The 13,100-nt window shown below is 34.0% G+C and overlaps 1 protein-coding gene across 2 annotated transcripts in view; it reads left to right on the top strand.

Annotated features, from left to right (window-relative positions):
• LOC124157359 (putative phosphatidate phosphatase) overlaps positions 1–12,353 on the top strand; it is a 53,700-nt gene extending 41,347 nt beyond the window's left edge. Inside the window, exons 4-8 of one of the 2 annotated variants that reach the window (XR_006864575.1) lie at positions 3,841–4,169; positions 5,963–6,020; positions 7,920–8,096; positions 10,259–10,524; positions 10,824–12,353. Coding sequence is in view for 1 of the 2 variants with exons in the window: in XM_046532024.1 (XP_046387980.1) it covers positions 3,841–4,169; positions 5,963–6,020; positions 7,920–8,096; positions 10,259–10,399 (705 nt within the window). In the remaining variant the exon portion in view is untranslated. Of the gene's footprint in view, positions 1–3,840; positions 4,170–5,962; positions 6,021–7,919; positions 8,097–10,258 lie in introns of both variants that reach the window. The other variant, XM_046532024.1, reaches the window with a different exon arrangement.
• Positions 12,354–13,100: the final 747 nt, after the last annotated feature.

Here is a 13,100-nt window from a genome sequence, read left to right as displayed (position 1 = left end):
GACCTACGCTTCTACGATTATTATGTTAAAGATGCTAATAAACTAATGTTCAATTGTAGAAACGTAAGTTCCATGAGTTTTTAATCCATTTACTAGAAAAATTATTTGTCGTCATCATCAACAGCGTCCTTCTGACTAATGATTGAGGCATTACGGCACGTCGTGTCGAGTATTATTATGGGAATGTAGCTCGATAAAAGAGTTTGGATGCATTTATCCTCTAGCGAGATAATGGTTGTTTATCAGAAAGTTCAGTCGAATTATCGACGATCTTATTGGGATGGGGATTATCTTCTCACTATGGCCTCTAACATTTAGCTTTATTATATAAAGTGGCTCATAATCGTTCCCGTTTTATCTTTATTTGACATGCTCTTCAAGGGGAAGAAAAAATCGGAAAAAAGTATTGTTTTCTCAATGACGATGAGGAAGTCTTTAGCAGGTTTTCAGTCTACAATATTACCCAATATTATTTGTATAAAGTCCTAATTCAATTTAAAAATGTCAATAAAAAGTATTTGAATTTTCTTTCTAAGAAATAATTAATGTAAAATTGGCTTAAACTTTTTAAAAGTTTTTTATGTTGCTCTGTATTTTGCATTAATCATAATGGCGAATGCAAGATCCTCAATTAGCGCAACTAAGCACATGAGATTTTTCTGGCTTATCGTTTCATATTACTTAGGATTGCCAACCCTCCTGAATAAGGTCCTCGGAAATTCCATTTACACTGTCAGCTTTGCAAGCATACTTTTTGTCCAATATAATTTCACTTGAGGGAGTACGAATTCAGCTAGCCGAAGGAAGTAGATTCTAACTGCAAGGCTTTCAAATGCATTGGTTGCGAGTCGTAAACTCAGAGCGTCTTCACATAGTGTATAATCTATTGTCGAGACATGGTACGTGGATGTGTGCCCAGTGCAACCTCCGTTACTGGAACTTTTTTTTACAAAACCATCAGCAATGGATTACTTTAACTGTTTATTTCCTTTTGGTTCGAATAAATAACTTCATTTTTATGTAAAAATGTTTTTTTATGATTTAGTTTAATTGCCAAGTTTATGTTTTGAGATGGCAGCTGTTTCCCCCTTTTGAAACCGAATGACAAACTCATGAAACTTCGCCGTTTTCACTCGAGTGGTATGATATCACCGTTACCGTTATGATTGTGGAAATCGCAAAATGGGAATGCATTCAAGGTTTTTCCATTGTAAAACATATGTGACGGTTTTGAACTTAGTATGTCAGCTCTGTCTTTCCTGTACGTTGTCAATGGATTAATAATATGCTATTTGCAATTCGCTTCAGTCTCTCCTATAACATCTTCTTCTATATCTCATGGAAATTCTTCATGCTAAGCCGTTCTCTTCTTTTCCATCATTGTAATTTCCCTTCATGAATATTTGTTTTAAATGCGTTTTGTCTGATGACGTGTCCAATTAATTTTATTTTCTCTTTTCCATCTCCATCCGTAGTTTTCTCTCTTCTTGTGCATCCCTCAAAATTTCCAAATTTGTTATTTTCTGTCCAGCTTGTTATTACCATTTTTCTGTCTTATCCTCATTTAAGCAGCACCCACTGCACATTTCTAATGTACATACCGTTCTACTTCATTTTTATACGGCATTGCATTTCATGCAAATGTTTTGTCTGATGATTTTCTTATGCTTTTATTAACATGTTTAGGAGACTACCGAGATATGATACATATTAAATTTTCATTAAAATGTCAAAATATTCTCTTCTAATTGTACCTCCTCGACTGATCGACGTACAGAATATTATTTCCTTACTTTTTCGTCAAAAATAAAATTTTTTGCTCGTCACCAGGCTTACTTTTTAGTTATTTGCAAATGAATGCTGTAATTGAAGTAGAATCACGTCAGTTTCATGAAAATGACGCTATGATCGGCTCAAATACCAGAAATGGTTTTTTTTAATGAAGGATTGAATTATGCGCTCTACCCTTAATCCCTAACGTTGCTTGTATCCCTCGATGGATGTCATCAATGGCGATAATAACACTTTTTACAGAAATACGGGAGGTATTGTTTTTACCTCCTTGACTTTTTGCAATATTTATTTAGCCTTTTGCATGTCTTAGCTCTCGCTTAATGAATGGATACGAGAGAGAGAGCCTCGACTATTGGGTAAGATTTGCCTTCGTTGACGCGCTACGCTGGCTCGGCGCGCCGATGCGATGGGCGGTTCCAGTGCGTCATAGCACGTTCCTTTTTACCGCTACCCTACGAGGAAGCTTGAGGGGTAGCGTAGCTCCCAGGATATAGGTAATGGGAGACTTTCAGGCAACTCATATTCCTTTGCAAATGATTTTTAATGCAATGGTCATCGGAGAAATTTAGTTGTGGAATTAATTCATCAAGCTGTTCGTTGCCCAACTTCATTTGAGGCCCGCGTGGCTGCCTAATTCAAGGAGGCAGTCGAATTTTTTCACCGCCTTGTTGAGAGAACTTCCAGTGGATGTATTTAGTACATAATGCTGTCGTGTATAGTCCGGCTGAGCCGATATATAAATGAAAGTCCACTCTAGTCACTTAGATTCAATTTTTTGTATTTAGTTTGTTTATATGTGCTCCACCGAGCTGCTTGCGACCTCCTAATTGATTTAGTGTGACCCGCACTACTGTTGCATATTAATTATTTAAGCAGGTGCTATTAGTCAACATTATGGACAACCTACATTTATTATCATTCCCATAAGTCAGTAAAAGCCTGTTAATAGTAATTATCGGTTTTTTGTTGTTACATAATTTTCTTTTGATTGTTTCCTACCGTGTTTGAAAAACTCTTAGACTTGTGAGTATTATTCTATGTTGAAATCAAAGGTTACTATATATCTTACATATGTCGTTATCAGGGGCGTAGCCAGGACAATGTGTTGAGGGGGGGGGGGGTGATCGGGGCGGTGGAACTCCCCTCTGGAGAAAATGTGAAAATTTCTATCAACAGAGATCACATTTTATGCTATTTTTGCTCTTAAATTACTCAATTGATGGGACCTTGGGAAGCTGTTTTTATAAATAATAATTTATTTTTGAATAAATGTTTTATAGGTTAATATTTTTCTGTTATAATTAATTGGTTCCCCTTGTACCCACCCCACCTTTTCAGCAATTATATATTGTTAAACATTATATAATTGAAAAAAATGCCAATTACTTCAAAATATTTTTGAAGAATTATGCCTTGGAAAGTTGTGAACACACTTCAGACTACATTTCCATTTTAAAATTTAGTAAAGTTTTAGCAAAGTTATAGCATTAGCAAACAGTATATAATAAATAAATTGGAAGTACTTGAATTAATACATTATCCCCTTTATTCATTAGTTTTTACTGGCTTAGAAGTGATGATCAGAGCTTATTAGATCAACAGTCCTTGATCTTGGCATTTAGCTCACAATTGTTTGTAATCATTAGTCATCTAAGGCATCAAAGATATTATTACTACTCAATGGCACTATGTTCACTTGTATATATTTGAAATCAAGTATCCTTGGACCTGTATGTATTTTAGTCAGGCTCCATTAACCTGATGGGAAAACTGTAATAATGCACCATAACTATGGCTTATGTATTTATAAGTGGCACTGTGTTAATTACTGAAGTGTCATATCTTTTTATATTTTATCAATCATTCATATGTTTTTTACTAATTTACCTTCCGAGTGAAATTGGTAAAGAAGCACATAAAGGAAAAATTTATTCCCTACTTATTAAGGTTGAAATGATGGCACAATGGGCTATACAAGTGGGGTGTAAATTCCTGTTGTAAATTTGGAATGAGATTTTTATATTGCTTTCTCTGCCTTAATTTCAGATGACTGCTGTTGAAGGTTGTAGGCATCACATTAAAAAGCAAAACTTCCTGGTTGATGGGGAACAAGTTTCTCGACCATATAATTTTTTTGGATATAAAATTCAACCATGGATCTGGGAAGCCTACAAAGCTATTGGTGTTTTTGGATTTGGTGCAGCTTGTTCGCAGCTTACAACTGATATTGGAAAATACACTGTAGGGCGTCTTCGACCTCATTTTTTTGCTGTCTGTCAGCCAAATATCAATTGCTCAAGCTTGGCAGATCCTCATACATACATTGAGGATTTTGAGTGCTTGGGAACAAATCCGAAATTGCTTAAGGAAGTTCGGTATGTAAACCATTACCTTTTTAGCATATATTGCCTTTCTTAACCCTTTCACTTTAAATGAAAAAGTACATATCCTTTATTTGGATGCCCTTTTTTTCCAGCATCCCTTGACTTTTAAGTAATCTTTTTTTTTATGCTCAAATTGTGCAAAAAATACACAGAAAAAAAATCATTCGCCTTGAATGATTTTTTACTCTGTGAATTTTTCGCACAATTTTTGTGTTTTGGGTGACTCCGTAAAGTTATCACCGTAGCTAGTTGCGGTATGCTTAAATTTCTATGAAATGCTGTTTTCATTCAAAAATGCAAATTTTGATTCATCTCTTGTGGTTTGTCCAGCTGTGGGCAAGGCAGCAAATACATCCTGGGTACAGACTGTAGGGAGCAGCACACTTGGGTCTTCTTTCTGCCATATTATGGAGACAAATTCAAGGGTTGCCCATGCAGTTCTCACATTAGTGACACCACTGTACCACTAAATTATGTTGGAAAATTTGAATTCATTGCCGACTTGTGATGCATGTATAGCTTGCAACTTATTAGAATCAATTACTGACTTTAATAAATTAAAGATAAATTTGTGCAAGGTCTAGCTTCAGGTATTTGTAACCTGTATTTGCAGGATATGGTGAATTTATAATCTTACCTTCTTTTTTAGTTTTGTAAAAATGTTAATGTATGGGTAAAGTGAATTTTCAGTGTGGGGCTGCAATATTTTGATAATGATAGGAGGGGATCCTGAGATATCGATTTCATAATCATGGCTATCAATCCCATATCCCTGTACAGTCAGATTATAGTCAGTAAAATTTTTGCCCCAAAGCTGAGTACCATTTGATCAAAAGTAGCATACTTGTTAATTCTGCAATTCTGAAGAAAAGACTATTTTATCTAAATATTCGAGAACCAGGTATACCTATTTTTTTTAAACTAACATTGTGACTGATAAAAATGATATAAATAATCTAACCTAAAACATCAAGAAGCCTAAGAAAAATTAGAATGAGATATGATGAATGTTAATGTGAACATATTTTTCTAAAGGCTGATAAGTAATGGATTTATGAAAGCATTTATAAACTTAATAAACTAATTTACAAATGAATTTCAAATTATGATTATTTTATTTTCTCATATCAGACATGTGGTGCATAGTTAAAGAGAACATGTGTTCTAGTTCACATGCTGTAATTAATTTTCTAAGACAATCCAATGCATATGATACTGCAGGAAGTGCTAATTTCATTCCTTTGCGAAATGTAGAATCAATAGGAATACCAGTAAAGAGTGATATTTTTTTGTGGTATGGCCTTATATTAGGTTATCCAACAACCACATCCAGAATAGAAGTAAAGTGATGATCTCTCATTTTGCTGGATTTTTCTCAATCTTGCTATTTTAGCTGGTGTGTTAGCATCAAAATATTACTCCAATAATAGCCATTCTTTTTTGTGCATAAGATATTCTGTCCATTTTCTTCTTTGTTCAACTGCTAGGCCATTGCTGGACTTATTACCATGATATAGGAGAGAAAAAGTTTTCCTCATGGTTATCTGGACATTGTCGTAGTATCACTCTCTGTACCCTATTGTGTAATCATCAGTTTCGTTATCTATTTCTAATAGCTCTTTTATGCTATACATAAATCACAGTTTGAAATTAGGTCATTTATTTCTAAGATCTCAAAAGAAATTTTTTGTGCCGAAGAAGCACATCAATTTGTGAGTGAAATATTTTGTAAAATCATATTTATTCTTTACCCTTATGAATGGCGACCCTTTTATGTATTCCAGGCTGTCATTTCCCTCAGGCCATTCATCGTTTTCGGCCTACACCATGGTCTATCTCGCTGTGAGTACCAGACTTTTTATTTCTTTTCCAGATAAATTATTTTAAGCAATTGGTTTTTTTTAAGCAGACATAAGCACATGTCACACTGATTAGTAGCACAAAAGTAGAGCACACCTCTATAAGTTTTTATCATCTATACTATACATTCATAACATTCTACTGCACCTATGAGGTGCAAGGATTCCTCTGAGAAAAAAAAGAAATCATAATAATTATTTACAAAGTTACTTGTGCACTGCTTGTTTCATCTCTCAATGAAAACAAAATTTTATTTCCTCCCGTTACCTCTTGGAGTGGTACAAATATGATGATCGTGTGGTGAGTATGACATAGTATTCAGGAGAGTTTGAAAGTTTGAGGGTCTGTGGTGATTGCAACTGTCTCATAGGCAGTTTGAGACCCAATTATGTCCAAATTACACCAGTGGCCAGAAGTGCACATCATGTTTATCTGAACTCTAAAATTATTTTTCAAAATGCCTGAATGTCACAGTAGTGCCTATTTCGTCAACTGTGACTCTGGTTTTGTCCATCACAATGGGTCCATCTTGTTGTAGACTGGTGTCACTATGTACTGTGCTTCACATGTACATTGAGATTATGATTCAGAAGTCAGTCCATTTCTGTGCTTTCCATACCTTTTGTGCAGGGATGAAAATGTCTCACCATCCCAGAATTTCAGGTGGCAATGGAATTCAAAAGTTGCACTGGTTAGGAAACGTGGCAGATTACTGATGTTTTTATTGGTGCATGACTTAAGCAAGGCTGCCATTGTAAGTTGGTATTGTTCCAATTTTTCTTGCCCCTTGTATGCTGTAACCTTTCATGTATTGGTACACACTAAATAACTAAACTAGTACCTACTTTCAGAATGGTGGTGCTTGAAATAGATTTTGTAGCATTTTTAAGGTTTTCATTTGATGGTAATATTTATAATAAATATTTAAATAGTATACTTAATGATTTTGTTTTCTAGGAAAACTAAAACAGTCAACCCCCTTTTTTAGCTATACCATGCTTGAACTGCATAAAGAGCTGTAATTGAGTTATTTTAGTTGATTAAACTTCTCTTACATCAGTAAATGCAATTATTACAGTGATGAACCTTAGAGTTCATTTATGTGCATTAGGAAGTTATCTTTGAATGCTATGAATTCCATAATACAGTTACTTTTTGTCGTTTAATAATTTAAAGAACATAGAAATTCAGACCTCTGCAAAAGATTTGCTCTAAATCAGTAGGTAACTTCCAAAGACTCAAATTGAATTATGACATTTGCATTTGAATTTGCATGGTTATTTTTATTGCAATTCCATTCAGTCTCTAACCATTAATTTTAAGCATATTTATTGCACTTCTGGATCATATAATCAAAATGTTATGGTAATATTTGCCAGAATATCAACATAAATTTAGCTTGAATTGTGATAGATAATTGCATAATCAGACTTTTTAATATTTTTTCTTTTAAATTAACAATAATCAGAAATAAGTTATTCCACGGTCCTTATTTTTTAAATTAAGGGCATGAACTCAAATTTAGTTAAAAAAAGCGCTTTAATTTCTGAATAGGTCTGTTAAATTTCTCAATCTCCGTCTAATATGAAATCTCCATCTAATATGGGAGTCATCATAGTGTATATCAATTCTCTTTCTGGAAGTTTCAATAGGGCTTTGGCAATCACTACTTGATTTTTTTGGAATGAAGAGTGTTATTGGGTGATGAATTGTACTTAAAAATTTAGACCTATTTTTGATGGTTTGGAGTTTCAGGGCTTTCTGATTACCAGGTTGATCTGTCATTTAGTAACGATCTCCTTTAATCTTATTCTAATTTGAGAAATCTTGGGTTAAGAGCTGTGTTTTTATTTATTGTTTGTGTGCAATTTTTTTCCCTAGATATACCTACAAGCACGTATGACCTCCAGAAACTCAAAGCTGTTTCGCCATATTCTCCAGTACGGCTGTCTTGCAATGGCATTTTCCTGTGCAATGAGTCGCATCTCTGACTATAAACATCATTGGAGTGATGTATTATCTGGCTCCTTCCTTGGAATCACTGTTGCTATATTGAATGTGAGTGTTTAGTAAATGTTAACCGTAGACTGTTTTCATATTGTTGACATAAATGACATAATTATGTCTTGAACGTCTTAAGGAGCTAGGACATTATTTTTATTAAAAAAGTATATGAAATATTGTAGTTTCTTTCATGATGGAAGGAAAACAATTTCTTTTACTTGGGTATAAAGTTTACTGATGAAATAGTTTCATTTCTGTTGAAGTTGTCGTGAAAGAATTGGAGATATATAATATTCTCAACAGGTGAAACAATTAGTAATTCTGTAGATGATTGATTATCCGGAATACTTGGAACCAAGCACTTTTTGGATTAATGTTATTTCCTGTGAATAGATAAGTTTCCTGGGTGTAGGCAACATTGCAACACTGAAAGTATATTTTTTCGGAAGGTTGGTTGGCATCAATGGAAATGATTCGCCGTTGAGTAAAGGGTCAAGTAAAGAGAAATACCCAATCAATTTCATAAAATTTATGATAAAATGTGATTAAAAATGATTCAAGACATTTGAAAAAGTTCTTCGTCTGTAAGTTGCAAAGATACCATCTTCATAATGAGGCCTTGATTATCATATTGCTAGATGAATGATAATCTACCCAAAGTGCAGAAATTCCACTGAGGGAAATTCATTTACCAGGATGAGGATTCAAATCCAAATCTCTTTAATTTAGGACTGTGGGCATCACATTTTAACTTCTATAAATAGGGTGGTTTCCTATTATTTTTTTATTGCCTATATCGAAAGATTATTACTCCTGGAGTACGTATTTCACGCTTTGAGATTTTTAAATGATGATATCTATTTTTCAAGTAAATGTAAATGTGAAAATTTTCAAGCGCGCGAAAACGCGACGGGTAGGTATGAATGCCGGGAAAACTCCGTGTGACGTCGATCTGGTTCCCACTGCCGCAAGTGAGGTGACCTTGGGGCGAGGCTGTGAGCGCTGATACGACGCAGGATGCTAGCAGGTAGTAGAGTACCCAGCTAGCTTGTAGCGCTTGGCTTAAATAAGGATAATTAATACCTTATCAAACGAAGAAAACTTGCCGACCTTAGCCAGTTTTAATAGGTGATTATTAAGACATGTTTCCCTGAGCTCTGTGCCTCATGCATGCATTGGTAATCTCAGACGATTAAAACTCCTATCGACTCGTATAGAAACTAGGTCCCTGTGACGTCACGTGGAGTGGCATCGCATGGGCACCAATCTGGCCTTTTTCAAATGAGGATAAAATTGACCCTTGCCATTCGTCTAAACCAGTATTTCTGCAACCAAATAATTTTTATGTTAAGAATACACTAATGGTGGGTAACGAATCGCAATCAATGCCTTTTGTTTTCTTTGTTGAAGGAAACTACCCTATTTGGCCTTTACTTTAAATTTTATCATGGGAAGAAAACTACCTCCTCTTAAATTATAGTTCCCCTACTCTTTAGAAATTCATGACCCTGGCTGACAGGAAACTGCTTAATAGCTAATAAGTGATAATGTTAATTGCTAATATAGCTCCAATATTTTGGTATTTTTTGCCAGTGGAATGGATTGTACAGATAAGATGAGAAGAAATATTATGCTTATATAAATTAACTAAAGCTTTCTGTTCAAAAATTATAATGGTTGATACATTGGTACACAAATGTAGTATTGATAAAATTACAATGACCAATTAAATGATGGTATCTTCATTATGTAGAATGAAAAGGTTGTTGGAGTGAAATTTAGCTTTATTATGATGGTAATTGTAAGCATTCTTAGCGATAGATTAACTAACTTTGTTAATGCATGAAGGGCTTCTTTGTCACCACGGTACTTTCTCAGAACTTCTCAAAAATGTCATTGGAAAAGAATGGCAATAGAAAGATGAGGCATGAATTACCTGAAAATTTTTAATGTTAATGAAATTAACAGAGTGATGTCATGCAACTTTTCATCTTGCAGAATTTACTCCTCAATAACATTATATTTGTTATAGCCTTATGCCGATGGAAATGGTTATTATTTATGCAGTATTTTAGTTACTAAAGCTAGAGTTATATGAATTCTTGACAAGCAAATCAATGAATGCAGAAAATTTATTACAAAAAAAGGAAGGCTAAAATTATTTTATCATAGCAAAGATTTTTGACAGCATGTGTTTTCTTCTGTATACTTTTCAGGCCCTTTGTGTTTCTGACTTGTTTGAAAGGCCTCTACGATCATCGAAATCACTACTGGCTGCATCTCCTTTAGTTGCCAATGGGGTTGATATGGACCTCCAAGAAAATGCTACGAACAGGAGCCCTTTGCATGCTGTGTAGTGGTGTTGTTGTGCATGTGAATGATGCTGGTCCCAATGTGGGAGAGAAAACTTTTAAAGCAACTCCTGCTGGCTCCTAAGGACCTATGTTATACTTGAAACCAGGAATGAATTTATAAATCATTGGTAAATAGATATTAACTCCATTTTTAATTTTAGTCATTCTCTCTGATTCATTAATGCTATTTAATTGCATTTATTTAAGCCGATGACCATTTTTTATGGCATTAGTTGCATTCTTGGACAATGACCGCGTATTTGTATTTTTTTATTTCACCTTATTTTCCTTTGATTTCTGTAATATTTGATGCCATTATTTTATTTTTCAATGGAAATAATTCTTTTATTTAAAATTGACCATACCCTCTTGATTTGGTTTTAAATATACTCTTATCTTTTTTGTGATTGTATGTTTCGGAACTTAGGACTTAGGTGAAAATATTGCCTCATTTTGTCCAACATTCTTACTACCAATATGATGGCAGGAAAATTATGTACATATGTCCTTTCACAATGAAGCTGCTTGAATGAAGTTCTTGTATTGTGATGAAGAGAACTTTTTATTGTGAAAACTAAGTGTCTGTGAATGAAAGTGTCTGAGTATGAATGTGTTTTTTGCCTGAGATTTTTAGTATTTTAAATTATGATGATATTCTGATTAACTCAGTGCCATTTAGGGAGTCAAGCACTACTGCTTATTGATTTATCCTACGGTTTATTGTTTTCTACCATCCTGAGCCTGATCATGAGTGTGTGTGAAAACGGTGTTTCAATCATTGCTTGCTGGTGGTCTCATGAAAAATATTCTAAGTTCTACAGTTTTCTGTGCTAGTTTGATGGCCAAGGTTTTTACACTGTATTGGTTCCTTATGTTTTTTTTCAAATATTATAAATTAAACATATAGTATGATAATGTGCACACTGTAATTATTGGATTTATATATTCTAGTTGAGTCAAATGTTATACACATTTTTATTTTGTACTGTATTTTGATGAGTGGAGTTGTGTTGTAGTTGGAATATGTTTCTAAAGAGCATGTACTTGCTTCATAGTATTATTACCTCAAATATCTATTCATTGTCAACACCCCTGAAGTCACTGCGAACGACTCTATTTAAATACTCAGTGAATGTGTATGTATTTATTACATTTATGATTTATGTATATTTTTTGTTTGGAATTGTTACTTTTTTGATTCATGAGTCATGTGAAACTTGCTCATTCCATGTATGAATTTTAAACAATTTTCAAGTTCTCATTCAATATTAACTCATTCTGTAGTGTTTAGGGGTTGCTTTACCTACTGTGGTTACTAAATTTTTGTGTTGGTTTCGTTTCATTTGGTAGAATTGCGGCTTATTAGATAACATCACTTTCAATAGTGGCAGGTGTGGCCAACTGAGTATTGTTCTAAAATTGAACTTAAGACAATGTTTGGGTATTCTGTGTTTTCTGAGAGCCAATTTAACTCAAGTGTTGTGTGCATGTAGCAGTGAAGAAGGTAATTTAAGTATATATTCTAGCCCATTTGCACCTAAGAATTAGTTGTATATTTAATTAGGACGTGTGTGAAGTTGAAAACTATATTTGTATATGATCGTATTATAGATAATTGTGTACCTGTATTGCTCCTTTGTAACTTCCTTATGAGGATTATTTTTTCCAAAGTCATGATTCAGCCTCATTTCTGTCCTAATGTGCACTCTATGGGTCATTCACAGAGACTTGGAAGCATTTAAGAGACCAGTCTACCTGCGCTCAAAAATCATGTAAAATTGTAATCACTCTGTGGCAAATTGATATTTGCACATGTGCCTTTGAGGAGTCTATAAGTAGCCATACTCCCTAGCCTCCATCATTTGCTGCCAGAAATTCAGGTACAATGTTGTTTTCCCCTCCTTTGTCAGAAAAATGTAAGCGATGATTAAGCTTATTACATAACATATTTTAATGACTTCATTTTTGATATTTTCAGTCTTATAGATTACCCTTCATCTTCACCACTGTCATGCTGACTGTCAAGGTCTTGTGTGCAAACATTGTTGCCCACCGTCAATATGTGGACAGCTTTTGAAAGTCTGATCATATCCCACACAGCACAAAGTGAATAATATGCACATAATATTCAAACATTATGCGACCGCAATGGTATAAAATGTGCATAAAATGTGCATATAAATGGTATATTGTCATCATAAATTGCGATATATGTGCATAATATGCGGAATATTTGCACTGAATGGAATGGCATAAGGTTTGCATGTATACGGAATATATGAGGACATCATACTTTGTATATTCACCTTTTATGTACAATTTATGCACAATTTATACCATTGATATGGGTCAATATATATTTGCATATTATGCACATATATACTATTTATATGTACCTTTTATGCATAATTTATATCATTGATGTGGCCTAATATATATGCGCATATTATGCCCATATATGCACAATTTATACCATTGGTGTGGGCTGAAGTTGGTGTCCCATGGTCAAATTCGCATCAAAATATTTGTTTCAAATTTTGATACAACGGAAACGCACCATCTCCCACGGCCAAAATTTCATTTGTCAAAAATGCATTTCATTTCATTTGGGATGTACGGATTGTTATGGATATCCAATTGATATGATGTGTTTTTAGCAATGTATCAATGAGAAAATATGTACTATCATTTGCAAAAGTCTTGC

The sequence above is a fragment of the Ischnura elegans genome, chromosome 4 (genome assembly GCF_921293095.1).
Source record: "Ischnura elegans chromosome 4, ioIscEleg1.1, whole genome shotgun sequence".
NCBI lineage: Eukaryota > Metazoa > Arthropoda > Insecta > Odonata > Coenagrionidae > Ischnura > Ischnura elegans.
The sequence above is the reverse complement of the archived record's forward strand: the minus strand, read 5'-3'. Positions and strand labels throughout refer to the sequence as shown.